This window comes from Eurosta solidaginis, chromosome X (assembly GCF_040869045.1).
Source record: "Eurosta solidaginis isolate ZX-2024a chromosome X, ASM4086904v1, whole genome shotgun sequence".
In the NCBI taxonomy this organism is placed as follows: Eukaryota; Metazoa; Arthropoda; class Insecta; order Diptera; family Tephritidae; genus Eurosta; species Eurosta solidaginis.
The window spans coordinates 143,695,878-143,715,350 of NC_090324.1; the positions used below are offsets into that span (position 1 = coordinate 143,695,878).

At 40.2% G+C, this 19,473-nt stretch overlaps 1 protein-coding gene across 5 annotated transcripts in view; it reads left to right on the top strand.

Annotated features, from left to right (window-relative positions):
- Positions 1 to 19,473, top strand: part of LOC137235448 (eukaryotic translation initiation factor 4 gamma 3-like) — a 925,455-nt gene that overhangs the window by 91,812 nt on the left and 814,170 nt on the right. For 3 of the 5 annotated variants that reach the window (XM_067758449.1, XM_067758446.1, XM_067758450.1), the window contains exons 2-3: positions 5,076 to 5,252; positions 5,307 to 5,451. In XM_067758449.1, the coding sequence (XP_067614550.1) occupies positions 5,368 to 5,451 (84 nt within the window). In that variant the 5' untranslated portion in view covers positions 5,076 to 5,252; positions 5,307 to 5,367. The remainder of the gene's footprint in view (positions 1 to 5,075; positions 5,253 to 5,306; positions 5,452 to 19,473) is intronic. The other 2 variants (XM_067758447.1, XM_067758448.1) reach the window with 2 other exon arrangements.

Here is a 19,473-nt window from a genome sequence, read left to right on the forward strand (position 1 = left end):
TAAAAAAGAAAACCAAATGTAATTCGTGTGGTCAAATTGGGCATTGGGCAAGGGACAAAAAGTGTCCAAAGGTCAAATATACATCCAATGAAAGTAGACAGAAAGTAAATTCTGATACTAATGAGATTTCGTGGTGTTCCGTTGTAAATGCCAAACAAGAGGAAGAATCAAAATCAGATTTTTGGTGTGCTAATTCCGGAGCATCAAGTAATATGACTTCTCGTCGTGAATGGTTCATGGAGTTAAATACACCGGAAAGAAAACGGTCAAGTTGGCCTATCGTTTTAGTTTAGAAATTCGTGGAATTGGTACCATCTTACTTGATGCAAGAGTAAACAATCAGTGGGAGCCGCGTCGCCTGGAAAATGTTTTATAGGTACCAAAGCTAAAAGAAAATTTATTTTCAACTGCATTGTTGACTGAGAAAGGTTCAAGTGTAATAATCGAAAAATATGGTTGCAAAATAATCGATAAAGCAAAGAGAATTGTTGCAACAGGTAAGTTTAACGAAATGAATCAGCTCCGAATGGATTTTCGTTTGCGCATAGATGAATATGCTAATGTAGCGGCTGTATCACTTGAACATTGGCATCGTCGTATGGGTCACGTAAATGCTGAATCAATCAAAAGGATGCGTAGAAACGATTTAGTAATCGGTATGAAGTTGTCGGACAATGCAAAGTTTTTCTGTGAAGATTGTCAATTTGGAATAATTACCAGGTCAACACTTAAAAGGTTAACTCAAAGGGCGTGTTCTTCAGTTGCTGGCGAGTATTTACACATGGACGTGTGCGGTCCCATGGAAGTGAGTGGAATCGGTGGGTATAATTATTTTCTTTTGATCAAGGATGAGGCAACAACTTTTCGCTTTACGTATTTGTTGAAGACCAAAGATGAGGGCTATGAGTGCCTGAAATCTTTTATTCCCATGGTTCGCAATATGAATGGTGCGCAGATTAAATTCGTTCGTTTTGACAATGGGACGCCAGAGCAGAATGGTCGAGTTGAGCGAGAAAATAGAACCATTCAAGAAAGTGCGAGAACCATGCTGATTGCTAGCCTAAGTTTTTATGGCCTGAGGCAGTACGAACTGCAACATATTTGTTGAATCGTGCAACAAATAGTAAGTGTATTGGCAGTACGCCATACGAAAAGTGGTTTGGTCGAAAACCACACCTGGGCCACATCAAAATTTTTGGATGTAAGTGTTTTGTCCAAATCCCGGTGGAAAAAGGTCGTAAAAAGTGCGATCCAAAGGCAAAGAAGGTTCATTTGGTTGGGTTTGACCCCACTATCAAGAATTTTCGGCTATATGACCCAGAGAACCAGACGATTTTTCACAGCTGCAATGTTCGTTTTAATGAAGTTGAGGCCAAAAAGTTCATTATTCAGGACAGCTCCGATAGTGAAGACGAGGTAATTGTTCAACATCAAAAATCGCACAGTGAAACTGGTGCAAGCGATGAAGAGCATTTTGAAGATGCGCAAGAGAAAAGCGTAGGCCAAAGAAACAAGGAACGGTATGATTTGCTATTAGGAGTCAAGCCCCCAGATCGTTTGATTGAGACTGTATGTTGTGCGACCGTAATTGAGCCAGTAACATATGAAGAAGCTGTGAAATCATCAAATGTAGAACAGTGGAAGCATGCCATGGACGAAGAATACTACTCGTTAATCAAGAATAATACTTGGGATTTAGTCGACCCACCCGAAAATCAAAGGGTTGACAATCGATGGGTATTTAAAGTTAAAGAGAAAACAGATGGTTCGATTGAAAGGTTTAAAGCTCGTTTGGCCACGAATTGGCTTTACGCAACAATATAGTGTAGACTATGAGGAGACATTCAGCCCTTTAGCCAAATACACATCAATTCGCACAATCTTATCTCTGGCAGCAATGAACAAAATGCAATTAAAACAGTTTGACGTTAAAACTGCATTTTTGGACGGAAACCTAAAAGAAGATATTTTTATGAAACAACCGGTTGGTTATAACGACGGCAGTGACCGCGCATGCAAGATGAATAAAAGTTTGTATGGATTAAAGCAGGCATCGCGGTGCTGGAATGAGGAATTTACGTCTTTTCTTCGTAAATACAATTCAAGGTTAGCAATTTCGATGCATGTGTATTTACTCGTTACAAAGATGCTTCAATGACAATTATTGCAATTTATGTGGACGATGGGCTGATAGTTACCAACGACAATGATGAAATCGACGCAATAATTTTACATTTACAGGAAAATTTTGAGATAACAGTATCGGATGTCAATCGTTTTTTGGGGCTAGAGCTTCAACGGCTGCAAGACGGATCAATATACATACATCAAGGTGCCTATGCCAAGAAAATTCTAAATCGTTTCGGTATGATGGAATGTAAACATGTGTCAACACCGATAGATCATAATCAGAATCTTGGCGACTTCTTGAATGATGAACGAGACACAGAATATCCATATCGAGAAGCAGTAGGAAGCCTGATGTATCTGGCAACTGGAACGCGGCCGGATATAAGCTATGCTATTGGGGTTGTAAGTCGGTACCTCGACAAACCAACTTTGGCCCATGTAAATGCAGTCAAGCGCATCATGAAGTATGTAAAGGGAACAATTCAAGTTGGTATCCTTTATAAAAGTGATAGTTAAATCTGAATGGATATAGTGATGCTGACTATGCTGGAGATAGTGAAACAAGAAGGTCAACTAGTGGTTATGTTTTTAACATTGGTTCTGGTGTCATTAGTTGGGCATCAATGAGACAACAATCTGTTTCAACTTCTTCGACAGAGTCCGAGTATGTCGCGGCATGTCAAGCTGTGGAAGAATTAGTTTGGTTAAAAGGACTTTTGACTGAGTTGGTATTAAAGTCGGATTTGAATGCAAAATTGTATGTGGATAACCAAAGCGCAATACGTCTAGTTAAGAATCCGATGTTCCACAAACGAACTAAACATATTGACGTGCAATACCATTTCATCAGAGAAAAGTATCAAGATGGTCACTTCAGCCGTTGAACAAGAATCGACATAAATATCTCTGTAGCTTAATGGAGTTAACATCATAACTTTCATTTTGTTTGCAACAATGAGTGGGAGTGTTGAAAAATACGTTGTAATAAACAAAGGAATCAAAACATTCGGCAGCACTGTTTTTGTGAACGGAGTAACACAACACACACATTCCTTTTGTACATTATTTTGTAATTCCTTTTTTTTTTCTTATTCAAGCTGTCTATTGAACAACGTCCTTTCAATAAAGTATTCCATAAAAGCGAATAATAGATAATTTCTTCTTATTTTGTGTGCAACATTACTCCGCAACTCGTAACTTTGCACAGAATTGAGCGGGGTTACATAATATGTAGGTTTGTGTCTTTGAATTGAGCACCTACATAATTGGTCCAGAGATGGTGCGCTTTTGTACACGAAAGTAAATTTCGATATTTGGAGAGATTGTTCGAATTTGCAATAGCATTTTTCTATGAATTATAAGCAAATAGAGTAATATTTGTTAATAAAGATAAGCCTATGCACTGCGGCTGATCCATACGAATCGATTCATGTAACTTTTATATGAGTTTACGTATGCTAAGTATGCGAAACAGCCTGTCAGTTGATTGTATTTGAAATTTGCTGGCGTATTAATATATATAGATGATAAAATAATTATTGTTAGGCCTTGAGCTCTATTCGAAACCGCGATCTTACAAATCAGTAGGTTGATATAACAACACACATTGCAAATTCTATCAATTTACAACGGTTTTGTCCACTTTCACTGATACTGTTACCCTTGTTCATTTAACTTCTGTATAGGTTTTTGTTGGTTTCCCTCTTTTTAAAAGTTTTGCTTTCATCAGAGCCTAATTAGTGGTTTGAATTTTTCCTAACATTGCTTTCCTAACAAAATGTACATTGTTATCTTCAAACCACTTTCGTTTGACACTAACTTAATGTACTGGACCATTATCCATAAGAAAGGCTGTAGACGTTTCTGAAGCCGCTCTTTCACGTAAACAAACGTCAGTGCAGATGGTTCCCATCGTAAAGAACGGCCTGGATTTACGCCCGCATTCGCAAATAGCTTACCAAACCAGAATCCTTTTGCCAAATTTTTCTATCCGGATGGTCTCTCCGAATTAGAAATGACCTCTCCAGACTGCAAGTAGTAACTTGGTACCTCAGGTCCATTTTCAAATACAGTTCGTCGTATTTGTAAAATGATATAAAAAATCTTACCAAAAAATAAATATAAAATGATAATTATGTAAACAATGTAGGATTGGAAGCTAGGTTTCCACCTCCAAGTGAACGTAAACATATGCTGCTCGGCATTTAATTCTTTCCGACAGCACCCTCAATTATAAAAACAAAAACAAAAAAAAAAATAAATGAAAGGCGCGATAGGCACCAAAGAGATTTTAGGCCGAGCTTGTCTTCCAATTTGCGTCATGCTGCTAATTTTCTTTTTTTATATAAATTGGCGGTACGGGACCTACATGTTTAATACCGACTCCGAGAGGCATCTTCTAGGCAGATGAGTTTTCACTTACAAGCTTTAATTGGCAAAAATACAGTCATGCTTGCCAAATCAATCCCGAGGGGTGATATTGCTCCCGCTGTTGCCTTCTGACATCACAGCTTCTAAATTAGGCCTTGCGAGTAACACAGCAGTAGGAAATGCGAGCTGCAGGAAGAAACGGTTGGGCGCGTGCCGTGTTCGTTTCATACTCTCGTGAGGGCAAGGTACCATCTACTAGGAGCGGCAGAGTGGCTAGATCTCGGGGCAGTTATTAAGCTGGGTCCTAGAAAACGTCTACTATTGCCAAGGGGACTCAGTTATTTTATAAGTTCTGATACCTAATTGATGTTATTCAGTTTGGCGGTCAAACACATTTTGGTAACACTATGGACACATTTTGGTAACACTATGGACATATTCAATCTATGTGTGGTCGTTATTGGAATTAAATGGTTTTTGAACATTATTTATGTGTTGAATACCGGGTGGTATAAAGAACTTAAAAGAATTTTGGTCGTAAGTAATTGAGATCTGAACATATTCTTTAATTTTAGGTAACTCTGATCAAAATCGATATAAATAAATGTAAAGTATGCAGCTTATTGGATTATGCTGAATAATTGAAGGAATACCATTACTTATATTCATATGAAGACAACTCCTTAATAACTACGAAGCACAGAAAGTTGGGATTTTTAATAAACTGCTTCTTATTAGCTTTGATTACCAGGGTAAGATGCATTCATAAATTAATAACTCGAAGTTTATATTTTTACTAATTAAAGGAGATTATGTAGCTACATCGAAAAGTATATATCTTTAACCATAACAGCGCAATCACATGGTATGCAAAAAAGAGTGGCTTTATTGGAATCCTCGTTACAGCTCGACAGTTTCACAGAAATGCAACCGCAACCCACACAAAATATGGTAAGCCAACATAAAGAGAATTATTAATTAGCCTTAAGGTGAGTTGGTAATTTTCGGAAAACACTAAGCAGAAACTGGCTTTTGGGGAAGGTTAGGTTAGGTTGGGTTGTAACTTCCCTGATAGGGGAAGCTCACTTGGACAACATGAAGGTCCGTTGTGATACCAAATATAATAAACTAAAATAACGGTGACGTAGATATAACTACTTAGAGAATCGTTGGGTAGCAACGATAAAGTTCCGAATGATCCCGATCTCAACCTTGGATAACTCCTCGGGAGATCCAAGTGAGTCGCGACCGAAATGTTGTTGTTGTTGTTGTTGTAGCAATGCTCGCCCCACCTAATAGCCGCGACCGATCACAAATTGTCATCAATATCCTCTAACGGGAGTCCAAGCAAACTTGCCGTTTCAACAGGGGTGGACCATAAGGAAAGGGGTGTTAGCGGCGTTGGTTCCACATTACAATTGAAGAGATGGTTGGTGTCATGTGGGGACACATTGCAAGCGGGGCATACATTTTGTATGTCAGGGTTGATTCTGGATAGGTAAGAGTTTAACCTGTTACAGTATCCAGAACGAAGTTGAGCAAGAGTGACACGCGTTTCCCTGGGGAGTATGCGTTCCTCTTCCGCGAGTTCTGGATATTTTTCTTCAAGTACTGGATTCACCGGGCAATTCCCGACATAAAGCTCCGATGCGTGTCTATGGAGTTCACCAAGGACCTGCCTGTGTTTTTTCGCTTCATACGGCTGGGTTCTCAGGTGCCGTATTTCCTCAAAATGCTTACGGAGATGACTCCTTAGGCCCCTAGGCGGTGCTGGTTCGTCAATCAGATGTCTGTTGGGATGCCCAGGTTTCTGGGTATTCAACAGAAACTGTTTGGTCAGCATCTCATTTCTCTCCCTGATGGGGAGTATTCTCGCCTCATTATGCAGATGGTGTTCTGGGGACATAAGAAGACAGCCCGTGGCGATTCTGAGAGCAGTATTTTGGCAGGCCTGTAGTTTCTTCCAGTGGGTAGTTTTTAGGCTTGGCGACCATATGGGTGACGCGTAGCACGTAATCCGCTGGCTAATTGCTTTGTATGTGGTCATGAGCGTTTCTTTATCTTTTCCCCAGGTACTGCCAGCAAGGGATTTGAGGATTTTATTACGGCTCTGAATTCCCGGAACAATTGCGGTTGCGTGCGCACCAAAATGTAGATCCTGATCAAACGTCATACCCAAGATTTTGGGGTGTAGGACAGTCGGTAGCGTAGTGCCATCGACGTGGATGTTCAATATGGTCGACATTTGGGGCGTCCATGTTGTAAATAAGGTCGCGGAAGATTTAGTCGGTGACAATGCCAGGTTTCGCGAGGCGAAAAAACTGGAGAGATCAGGGAGATAGCCGTTTATTTTATTGCATAGCTCATCGATCTCTGGGCCTGGGCCTGTGGCCATTATTGTGCAGTCATCGGCGTAGGAAACAATTGTGACTCCTTCCGGTGGTGAAGGTAGCTTAGATATGTAGAAATTAAACAAAAGTGGGGATAGGACACCACCCTGTGGCACCCCTTGTTCAATTCTCCTTGGTTTTGATGTTTCGTTTCTGAATTGCACCGATGCCTGCCGACCACCCAGATAATTTGTGGTCCACCTTTTAAGACATGGGGGAAGGGTAGACCCTTCCAGGTCTTGCATTAATGAGCCATGGTTGACCGTATCAAAGGCTTTTGATAGGTCTAGCGCTACGAGTACTGTTCTATGGTGGGGGTATTGATTCAAACCGCAATTTGTCTGGGTGCTAATGACATTTAGCGCGGAGGTAGTGCTATAGAGTTTTCTGAAGCCATGCTGATGAGGGGCTAGCTGCAAATGTGCTTGGAAGTAAGGGAGCAAAATGGCTTCAAGCGTCTTTGCCACTGGCGATAGGAGAGATATCGGACGATATGACTCACCTACGTTAGCTGGTTTCCCAGGCTTTAGTAGCGGGACCACCTTGGTCATTTTCCATTTCTCGGGTATGGCAAAGGTGGAGAGAGACAGGTTGAAGACATGCGCTAAATATTTGAAACCCTCTTTCCCTAGGTTTTTAAGCATCGGCATGGCTATGCCGTCTGGGCCCACTGCTTTGGATGGTTTAGCGCGACCAATGGCGTCCTCAACCTCTCTAGCGGTGATGGTGATTGGTGACGCGCTGAATTTGTGTTTATGTGCGTGTCTATTGGCTCTCCGTCTATCTTTGTCGACCGTAGGATGCATTATATATTGTCGGCAGAAAGCGCTCGCGCATTTTTCCGCATCCGACAGCACCTTATCGCCAAAGGCGATGGAAACATTGTCTTTGTGCTTAGTCGGATTCGATAGGGACTTTACGGTGGACCAAAGTTACCTACACCGGTAGAGAGGTTACAACCTCTTAGGTGCTCTTCCCATTTCGCCCGCTTGTGTTCGTCCACAAGCAATCTGATGCGTTGGTTTATATCCATTATTTGGGGGTCGCCTGGATCAAGCTGTCTTATAAGGTCACGTTCCCTCGCTAAGCTCGCGGCGGGAATGAAATGTGCCGAGGCGGATTCAATGACCTTACGGAAGGCACGCTCCCCTTGGCGGCCATCAGTCGGGATAGGGAGGGCAGCAAAGCTGCTGTCTGTTGCAGATTTATATTCTTCCCACTTTCCTTTTTTGAAGTTTATGAAAGTGCGTTTTTCGGTGACGATGAAGTCGGCGGTACGCTCGAACGAAATAAGCATGGGCAGGTGGTCGGATGCCAATGTTACCATCGGCTGCCAGTTGACGCAGTTTACGAGTTCTGCGCTCACGATTGAGATATCTGGCGAGCTATGACAGCTTCCTACCATACGTGTGGGGGCATCTCCGTTTATTGTGCAGAACGTCGTTTCTTCTATTTGATCCGCCAACATCTCACCCCTACTGTCCGCCCGCAAGTTTGAATGCCATTGGTCGTGATGGGCATTGAAATCGCCTAAGATAATGCGATTGTTGCCAGTGAGTAAGGCCTCGATTTTAGGGCGGTATCCACTGGGGCAACAGGTGACAGGAGGGATGTAGATGTTGATGATTTCTAGATTTGCATCGCCTGACCGGACAGATAGGCCTTGACGTTCTAAGACATTGTCCCTGCGGTCGATGCCAGGATCAAATATATGATATTGCACAGAGTGGTGTATAATAAACGCGAGGCCGCCTCCATTTCCGCTCTCGCGGTCCTTCCTGTGGACATTATACCCAGAGCAGGTCTGCAATGCAGATCTTGCTGTGAGTTTAGTCTCTTGAATCGCAGCAATGCGGATGTTGTGCCGCTTCATGAAATCGACTATCTCCGTAATCTTCCCAGTTAGTCCATTACAGTTTAACTGCAGAATTCTGAAGTGCATGAGGGGTGACGCCGCCACTCTAGGGGTAAGTGACGGGTGACTACGCCTAGGTTGTGGAAGGCCAGGACGCAACTGCTGTTGTGGCCTTGGGACTGGGCGCCCTTGGGCAAGCATTGGGGTACCCGGATGATTTGGGTTTGCGACCTGGCAACATGGCGCGATGAAACCCGTCGAGGGGTTGCCGTCGCGGAGACCAGAACATCTAGGAAAGTGGCACCACCCAAGGCAGGAGCTGCATTGAGCGGATGTCGCAAATCTATATATTCTGTGCTGGCAGACGGTGCAAACGGAGGTAGGGGCTAAGAGTCTGTTTCCCTGACCTGCACGACTGCTGCCAGAAAAGAGGGGGGAGAGAAGAAGACGGGGGCAGGGGCTGATGCTCAGCATTGCTACCAGCTCTACTACGAAGGTAGTAGTTATGAGTGGTATCAGCTGTTTGAGTTGGCGCCGTGGGGCGCGAGCAGCAGCGGGTACTTGTTGTGGCTTGGTGAGCAGCGAGGCTGCTGGAAGGTAGTGGAGGGGCGCTAAGGCGTAGGCTACGGGACGCCCTTGGGCGTGAGCAGCAAGGAGCCACAAAAGATTTATAAAAGTAACGTGGACGTCGGGTTTTGGGATCAAGCCCAGAACAACCTGTCCGATGCAACCATCCCTTGCACGAGACACACTGAACAGAGTATGACCGTCCTAAAAAGATTCTTTCCTGGAAAATGCAGCAAAACCATTTCTCAGGACCGGGGTCAGGAGACGGACCCGGATTGGGTTCGATACCTTCCCAGAGTAAGAGAATATGTAGCAGTCCTGCTGCAAGCAGCTGCTGGGAGGATGACAATTTGTGGGAGGGACGAAACAAATTAAATGGGGACACACTGAAGTGACAGTCCTTGGTCGGGAAAAATCCCAAGTCGCTCCGGTACATAGAACCGACTGCCTTGGGAAGCGTCGCGACCGAAATACTTTTTCCTAGTTCTGGCAAAAGCTGGGCAATCAAGCATAAAGTGATTTGGTGATTCCACCTCATCATCCTCCATACAGCTGCAGCAGGATGGAGTTTTCAATATATTGAGACGTACCGCATGGATACCCATGGGACAGTACCCTGTCAAAACCCCAATGACCATTGATAGGTGAGCCTTAGTGAAACCAATTATTTCAGCAGACCTCCTGCCTTCCACTTTCGGCCAGAAAGATCTTGCTACCCTGCAAGACGTAGTGTCCGCCCAACGTTTGCTGAGCTGACTCGAGGCCCAGTTATGGGGGAGCAGTCCACAGGTGGCTAGCGGAATCCCGAAATCCCTACAGCCATCTTCATCTGGTTCAATTGTACCGATTCGGGCTAAGAGATCCGCTTAACAGTTACCCGGAATATCACTTAGGCCCGGGACCCAGATAATCTTAATTGTAAAATAATTCGATGTAATCGCAAGTGAGGTCAGGCACTCGCAGACCACCCGCAATCGCACTGTAGTTGAGCTCAATTCTTTTATAGCCGCTTGGCTATCAGAGTAGATGTTAATTTCCCTAACCGCAGTAGCACTGGATAGCATTTCATCCACCGCATCCTTAATCGCAGCAACTTCCGCTTGGAATACGCTGCAGTGATCAGCCAACTTAAACTTGCGGCTTACATTTAGCTCTTGGCAAAAGACCCCCTGCTAACCCTTCCGTCCAACTTCGACCCATCCGTGAATAAGTTAACCGGTCCCATACCCAGCTAATTCCTCTTCCCCACACCTCCCTGGGGGGAATGACTGGGGTGAAGGTTACATAGGGAGCGGTTATCGGCATACAATAGTCCGTCCTGTCCGGGATAAAGTCGAAACTAGTAAGAAGGCTAGGTGTCCGTAGTCAGAAACCCATAACCCATATCACGAATCCTGACCGACGACCGGGCCGCGGCGCTTCCCAAGACAGTCGGTTCTATGTACCGGAGCGACTCGTGATTTTTCCTAACGAAGCACTGCCATTTCAGTGTAATCCCATTTAATTTGTTGCGTCCTTCCCACAAATTGTCATCCTCCCAGCAGCTCCTTGCAGCAGGACTGCTCCATATTCTCTTGCTCCGGGAAAGTATCGAACCCAATTCGTGTCCGTCTCCTGACCCCGGTCCTGAGAAATGTTTTTGCTACATCTGCCGGAAAATAATCTTTTTAGGACGGTCATACTCTTGTCAGTGTGTCCCGTGTAAGGGATGGTTGCATCGGACAGGTTGTTCTGGGCTAGATCCCAAAACCAGACGTCCACGTAACTTCTATAAATCTTGTGTGGCTCCTTGCTGTTCACGCCCTAGGGCGTCCCGTAGTCTACGCCTTAGCGCCCCCACTACCTTCCTGCAGCCCCGCTGCTCAGCAAGCCACAACAAGTACCCGCTGCTGCTCGCGCCCCACGGCGCCACATACTCATACGGCTGCTCACACTCATACCTACATTCTCCGTAGTAGAGTCGGGAGCAATGCCGAGTATCAGCCCCTGCCCCCGTCTTCGATTCATGAAGCGGCACAACATCCACATTGCTGCGATTTAAGAGACTAAACTCACAGCAAGATCTGCTCTGCACACCAGTTCTGGGTATATGTCTACAGAAAAGATCGTGACAGCGGAAATGGAGGCGGCCTCGCGTTTATCATAAACCACTCTGTGCAATATCATATATTTGATCCCGACATCGGCCGCAGGGACAGTGTCTTAGAACGTCAAGGCCTATCTGTCCGGTCAGGCGATGCAAACACAGAAATCATCAACATCTACATCCCTCCTGCCACCTGTTGCCCCAGTGGATACCGCCCTAATATCAGCGCCTTAGTTAAAGGCAACAATCGCTTTATCTTAGGCGATTTCAGTGCGCATCACGATCTATGGAATTCAAACTTGGGGGCGACAGTAGGGGTGAGATGTTGGTGGATCAAATAGAAGAAACGACGTTCTGCACAATAAACGAGACGCCCCCACACGTATGGTAGGAAGCTGTCACAGTTCGCCGGATATATCAATCGTGAGCGCAGAACTCGTAAACTGGCAGCCGATGGTAACATTGGCATCCGACCACCTGCCTACTTCACCTGCCTACTTCACAGAAAAACGCACTTTCATAAACTTTAAAAAAGGAAAGTGAGACGAATACAAATCCTTTACAGACAACCGCTGTGCTGCCCTCCCTATCTCGACTGATGCCCGCCAAGGGGAGCGTTATAACCGCACTGCGTTACCCGCTTTACGCAACAAAACACACCACTGCGTGCAACTGGCATCGCCGTCAGCTGTTGCTGAACAGCAATGCCAATTGCACTCAGCAGAACCAATCATCAGCGGTAAAAAATGATGGCCGCTGAGCTTGGCCGAAAAAACGAGCCCGACGGTTTTTTCGTGAGGACAAGCAAAGTAACCGGCCAAGCCATCAGAACGCGCTAGTGATTAAAAACCAAAAAGAGAAAAAAGTAAATTGAACAAAACTAAGTGGTGGTTGTGCGGTTGTAACTAAAAAGTTAAAAGTCTAAGTAACTGAGTTGAGAAATTAAAGTGTAACTATATTTTACGGCTGAAACATAAAGAAATGAAACGATAGCGAATTTATTGAAAAAAATTAAAAAGACTAAAGTTACACGTAAATAAAGACGAAAATTAAAAGAACTAAACTAAGTGTACTATTATTGGAAATAAGCAAAAAGGAAAGAAAGTTTGTGTGTCCAGTTCAACAAATGGGCTGCATACTCGCTAGGGCGAGTATCCAATCCACAAGCGTGGTTATAAAAATTGCAAAATGGTTGGCGATGAAAAGCCAACCTTACATGGCGACCGTGACGCCGGGCCTCGAAATGGCGGCCATAGTGGCGAAGAGGCAGGCCTCTTAAAACCTAAAATTATAAAAATTTAAAAATCAAAAAAAAAAATTTTTTATTAATTGAAAACGAAAATGAATTAAACCACCAAACAAAAATACAAAAAATTACAAAATCGAAAGAAAATGAAATATTAATTACAACAAAATACACATATACGAAAAGAAAAATTTACAAATAAAAATCCAAAAAATCTACAAAAAAATTTAAAAAACTATAAAATCGAAAAAAAATACAAAACTTATAAAAACCCTACAAAAAAAAAAAAAAAAAACTAAAATCTACACAAAAAAAAAAGTTCCTTCGAAAACTATAAAAAATTACAAAAAACTTTAAAAATTCGAAAAACCATTACAAAAAAAATTATAAAATATTTAAAAAAAAATCTACAAAAGAAGGACAAAATCAAAAATTACCAAAAAATACAACACTATGATACACAAAACTTATTGAAACATAAACATTTTCGACATTAAAAATAAAAATTTTTCAAGGATGCATATGGCAGTGGTGGTGGTGGTTTCTTTGTCCGTGGCTAGTGCAGAAAAATTAGAAAAATAAAAGTTGAAAAATCAGAAAAATATAATAAAACTACTTAATAAAAAACGGAAATAATAAGAAAATGTTTTTCTATAATAAAAATACTAACGAAAACAGAGATAATACTTAAATACAACAAAAACTCAAATATACTTGTGCGAAAACATTTTGAAAAAACTGTACCAAAATTGCGAAAAAAACAGCACTAGCCACGCCACCAGAATAACGGAAAACCACCGTACACCAAAGGAAAGCCGAATAGCGGAAGACGAGTGACGCCAACGACAACAGCAACCGAAGCAGCAGAACATCAGATGCAGTAGCAGAATCCAAACGGCAAACCAAATAAAGCAGAAGTCGGTATGACGCACAGTGTGCGAAAATCATTTTTATACGCATATACACAAAGATTTATATAAAATTACATTTTTCATTCGTTTCATAAATATTTAAATTAAAAGTTATACTACATATCACATATATTTTCTCACTTTTCACAATTAATACAAAATTCTTTACATTATATATATTAAACCGGTTTTTATCATTTACCGAAAGCGTTAGATAACACAATTACATATACATATATATGTGTGAACTTACGGGTAGGCACAGTGGGACAGAGTTGGAAAACACCGAAAATTTTTTTTTTCTGTGAGTTTCCTTTAACCGGCTCAACTGGTAAATTTTCTGAAAAAAATTAAAAGCAGTTGCCATCTCCAAAAAAAAAAAAAAAAAAAAACATTAAATAATTTTTATAAATTTTTCGGTTGTAGTCCTACTCTGCCCTACAGTGAGCTCCATCAAAAACAATACAAACAAAACAAAAAAAAAACATAATTAATATTTTTTGCATAAAGCGGTGGTTCCGTAGTTAACCAAAAAGATTTTTTTTGCGTAAACGGTGGTTCCGTACAAAACCAATGAAATTTTTTTAATCCCGGTGCGTCCGAGGATATTCGTATAACAAATTTGAAAAGATGCGGTGCGCCCGTATCTATAAAAATAAAACCATACAATTTTAATAAAAACGGTGCGTCCGTAAAAGCACGAATCACATTGAGATCTTTTTACTAAAGCGGTGCGTCCGTTATCAACAGCCAAGTCCTTTTACCAAAATAACATATTTTCTTTGAAATCAATTTAAATTAAATTACTTCAATATACATTCAATTTATCATTAAATATTCAGTCTTTCATTAAATTGCCGAATAATTCTTTCAATTTCACATCAACATTCAATTCAATTTCAATTTCTGTTAAATTTTCGTAAGCAATTTCTACAAATTCGACTTTAATCAGTTTAAATATTTCTTCTTTGCTTCCTACTACATACATATGTTCCTTAGAAACCAAAAAGTAGTTCCCAGAATTTCAGAACAAGACTCAGATTCCAATTCCAAAAATTTTAATTCCGAAAGTTCCGATTCCGATAATCTTGATTTTAAAAGCCCAATTTCTGAAGGCTCAACCACATATTTGCCCAGTACAATCAAAAACCTTGTTGTTAGACTTTCTTTGTCCGGAGAATTTCACGGATTTGAGGAATTGCCCGAAACAAATATTTCAAATCCTCCTAATTCCGATACAAATATGGCGACTCCTGAAGAAAAAAGGACATTTATCGGCATATGTGCTGGTATTATGCGTGAAAATTTTAGCGGTGAGCCCCTAGGTCTCGAATCTTTCATTACTAAAATTGAGTTAATCGAACAATTTGTCGACGAAAATTTAACAAGCATTTGTATTTCATATATTAAATCCAAACTCGATGGTAAAGCTCGAGAAGCGATACCAACTCAAGTACTTTCAGTTAGCGATATAAAAATAGCACTACGTAACCGTATAAAACCCGACAACTCCAAAGTTGTGGCCGGAAAAATTGCAGCTTTGCAAGTTAATAATAATAGTTACACCGATTTTGCAAAACGCGTCGAGGAATTGTCTGATGCTTTAGAGCGTTCGCTCATTATCGAAGGGATTACTCAGACCAAAGCCCGTGAAATGGCCATCGAGCAAACAGTTAACGTTTGCCGATTGAACGCAAAAACCAGTTTAGTCAAATCAATCCTCGCTTCAACCAATTTTTCTGATTCCAAGGACGTAGTAGCCAAACTGATTGTAGAGCAATCAAATGATATAAAAGAACGCCAAGTTTTAGCATTTAGGGCGCGGAAGAATAACAATTTTAGAAATTTTCAAAGTAAATACCGAGGTCGAAATTTTCAAAATCAAAGTCGTAACTTTAACAATTATGGCCAAAATAGACCATCTTTTAGTAACAGTAACTATGGCAACAACTTCAATCGCGGCAATCAAAGGCAAAATTTCCGTTCCGGCGGTGGAAATCAGAATCAGCCTAACAATAATAATAATAGCAACAATAGTCGTACTAGCAATAACAACGGTTCTAACACTTCCAATAATAGAGGTAGAAATGCAAGCGTCCGGGCTTTAAACAGGGAAGCCCCTCAGGAGCGAACACTGAGGGAGGACGAGATAAATTACTAACTAATTCAGCTCACAGTTTTTCTTCTAAAAACGTTTATTGTCTTAACCTAAATTATTCCGATTTTATACAAATAAATATTACTGGCTCTAACAAATTTTGTACATTTCTAGTCGATACACAAGCCGACATTTCGTTAATTAAAATTTCTTCTCTTAATAAAAATTTGTCAATTAATAACAGTGATACAATTAATATTACTGGAGTAACTACAGATACAGTTTCTACATTAGGTACTTTTACAACCAACTTACACTTTTCAAATTTTTATATCAAACATACGTTACACGTGGTAGAAAATGATTTCAACATTCCGTCAGATGGAATACTTGGTAAGGATTTCCTAAAAACAAATAAATGCGATATGAGCTATGCAACAAATTGCATTTCCTTCTGGATAGGCAATGAAAAGATCGCACTTCCCATCCTTCACGGAATGGAAAGCGATACATTTGTTATTCCACCTCGTTGCGAAGTTTATAGAATTTTCGCCTTGGAAGAAGACTCAGAACGCCTTTTCTTGGATTCTCAAGAGATTTCTGACGGTGTTTTCACAGCGAAATTTATAGTTGATACTAGTAATCCGATCATTAAAGTAATAAACACCACAAATAGCGTAAAATACGTAAATAACTGCAACATCCAAACAGAAAAACTTTCTAATTATCACGTTTATAAAATCAATAACCCGGTAAAGCAAGATAGTCGTATCAAAGAACTTAAAAGCATTTTAGAAAAACAAATACTTAATTATGCTGAAAATAAGCTTATTAACTTATGTTTACAATATTCCGATATTTTTGCGCTAGACAATGATAAAATGACAATAAACAATTTTTATGAACAAAAACTAAGACTAAACGATACAACGCCAGTATACATTAAAAATTATCGCCTACCGTATTCTCAACGCGAAGAAATAAATAAACAAGTTAATAAATTATTGGAAAACGATTTGATCGAAAATAGTTTTTCGAATTATAACAGTCCCTTGATTTTGGTACCGAAAAAAGACCTAAATGGCCAAAAATCGTATAGAATGTGCGTTGACTTTAGGGCTGTAAATAAAAAGTTAATTGTCGACAAATTTCCTTTGGCACGTGTAGACGATATTTTAGATAACCTTGGCCGTGCGAAATTCTTTTCTACTTTAGATCTTTTTTCGGGTTTTCACCAAATCCCACTTCACAAAGATTCAAGAGACATAACATCTTTTAGTACTGACCGCGGAGCTTTTCTATGGAAGGTGTTACCATTCGGTCTAAACGTAGCTACAAATTCATTTTCAAGAATGATGTCAATTGCATTTTCTGGTATTTCACCCAACCAAGCCTTTATGTATGTAGACGATATAATAGTAATTGGATGTAGCGAAGCACATCATCTCAATAATCTAAAAAAAGTTTTCGAAACCTGTAGGAAGTTCAACTTGCGACTTAACCCAAAAAAGTGTAATTTTCTTAGACCTGAAGTAACTTTCTTAGGGCATAAATGCTCAGCAAATGGTTTGCTACCAGACGATTCAAAATTTGAAGCAATAAAGACGCTGTCCGAAGATTCGTGGCATTTGCAAATTATTATAGGAGATTCATTCCAAATTTCGCTTCTTTAGCAGCTCCACTGAATCGTTTGAGTAGAAAAAAGGTTGAATTTAATTGGGATGCGGCATATGAGTTAGCTTTCGATAAACTAAGAAAAAGCCTGATTTCTCCAAAACTATTACAATATCCAGACTTCACCAAAGAATTTTTAATTGCGGTAGATGCTTCAAAGTTGGGTTGTGGTGCGATACTGAGTCAAAATCATAATGGTAACGACTTGCCAATTTGTTTTGCTTCAAAAGCCTTTAGCAAATCGGAACAAAATAAAGCAATAATAGAATTAGAACTTTTGGCAATATATTTTGCAATAAAACAATTTCGTGCATATATCTATGGCACTCACTTCAAAGTTAAATCAGATCATCGTCCACTAGTTTATCTATTTAATATGAAAGATCTGTCATCGAAACTTTCCAGAATCCGTTTGGAATTGTACGAATGTACGAATGTTAAATGAAAATCTAACGTAGGTGCAGACGCATTATCGCTAATTTCAATTCAAGAACTTAAAAATTCAAATAATCAAATTTTAGCAGTACAGACGAGGTCTATGACGAAACGTCACGAACAACTACAACAATCGGCTGAGGACATAAACGAAAAAAATATTAGGAGGTTATCGTGCATAACCGAAATATATTGGTAAAAAATTTAAAACATCTGTGTTTTATTTTCCAAAACATCAGACCTCAAGCCGGCAAATAAAATTTATGAAAAAAATATTAAATTACAGGTATTCTACAAATTTTTCATATAATTTTTCCAAGAAAATCCGTAGGATAAAAAGCCAAATTTGTCATGACAACGATAATGATAAAATCAATTTAAAAATATATGCGCATTTAAAACATAAAAAACTCCAGTTACTTAATATTGTGTGTACTAACAAAATAATGCAATTAGATGAGTTACTTTTGAAGCTTGAAAAAGAAGTTGGTAAACACAATATTAAGCAAGCAGAATGGCAAAAAGATGACCAAATATTTAAATATTTTTCTATTTCAAAGTACAGGAAATTCAATTTTAAATAATTACAAATACTATTAATAGAGTTACGGACCACGACAAAAAACTTAAACTAATGGAAATTTACCACAATGACCCGATATCAGGTGGTCACTGCGGAAATAAAAAGCTTTACGCAAAAATGCGTACAAAATATTGACCCGTGATATTGCCACATACGTCAAAAATTGCAAAAAGTGCCTTTTGAATAAAGTCAAGCCAAAAACCAAAGAAAATTTGGTGCTTACACCGACACCCTGCAAACCTTTCGATGTCGTAGTTATAGATACAATAGAACCATTGCCTGAGTCGAATAATGGGAATAGGTTCGCGGTTACCATTATGTGCGACTTAAGCAAATACCTAGTTACAATATCAATCCCTGATAAGACAGCAAAAACAATTGCAACTGCCATTTTTGAAGGCTGCATCCTCATTTATGGCATAATGAAATCAATTAAAACCGATTTAGGAACCGAATATCAAAATGAAATTTTCTCTGAATTAACTAAACTCCTAAAAATCACTGGGATGCTCGGAAACAATGCTGTTACGTCGAAGGATGCAAAAATTTCACCTTTATGGATTTCTATATCTTTGGTCCTGTTAACAAATTCGAAGGTGTTTTTTATGCTGGCACCCTCAAAATTTCCATATTTGCTCAACTCTTTTACCAACCATTTTGCGACGCGAACCAACGGTGATGATGTATTGGAGACGATTTTCCGCATCTTTTCTCCTTCCTTGTGGACCTTTGGCAAACCGTACATTTTGGGTACACTAGGATTTGGCACCAAAAAGGCGTATTTATTGGTCTTAAAAACTTCGCAAATTTTTTTGATGATTAATTTGGCGTCATTAACCATACGATTAAGCGGGGATCGTTTTAAAAGTTGGAAACCATCTTCTTCGATAGAGAGATGCATTCGGCGGTCGTAGTCTTTTTTGTCCATAATAGCTATAGAGTCTCTTCGAAAACACCTGGAAAACAAACAGGCCAACCCGGATGAAATAAAAGTTTTAATTGAAGCATCCCAGATTTGTATGTCCCACAATTGTTTTGCCTTCAGAGATAAGTTTTATTCTAATGACTTCGGTACCAGCATGGGAAACCCACTCTCACCACTAATTGCAGAAGCATTCATGACCAAAT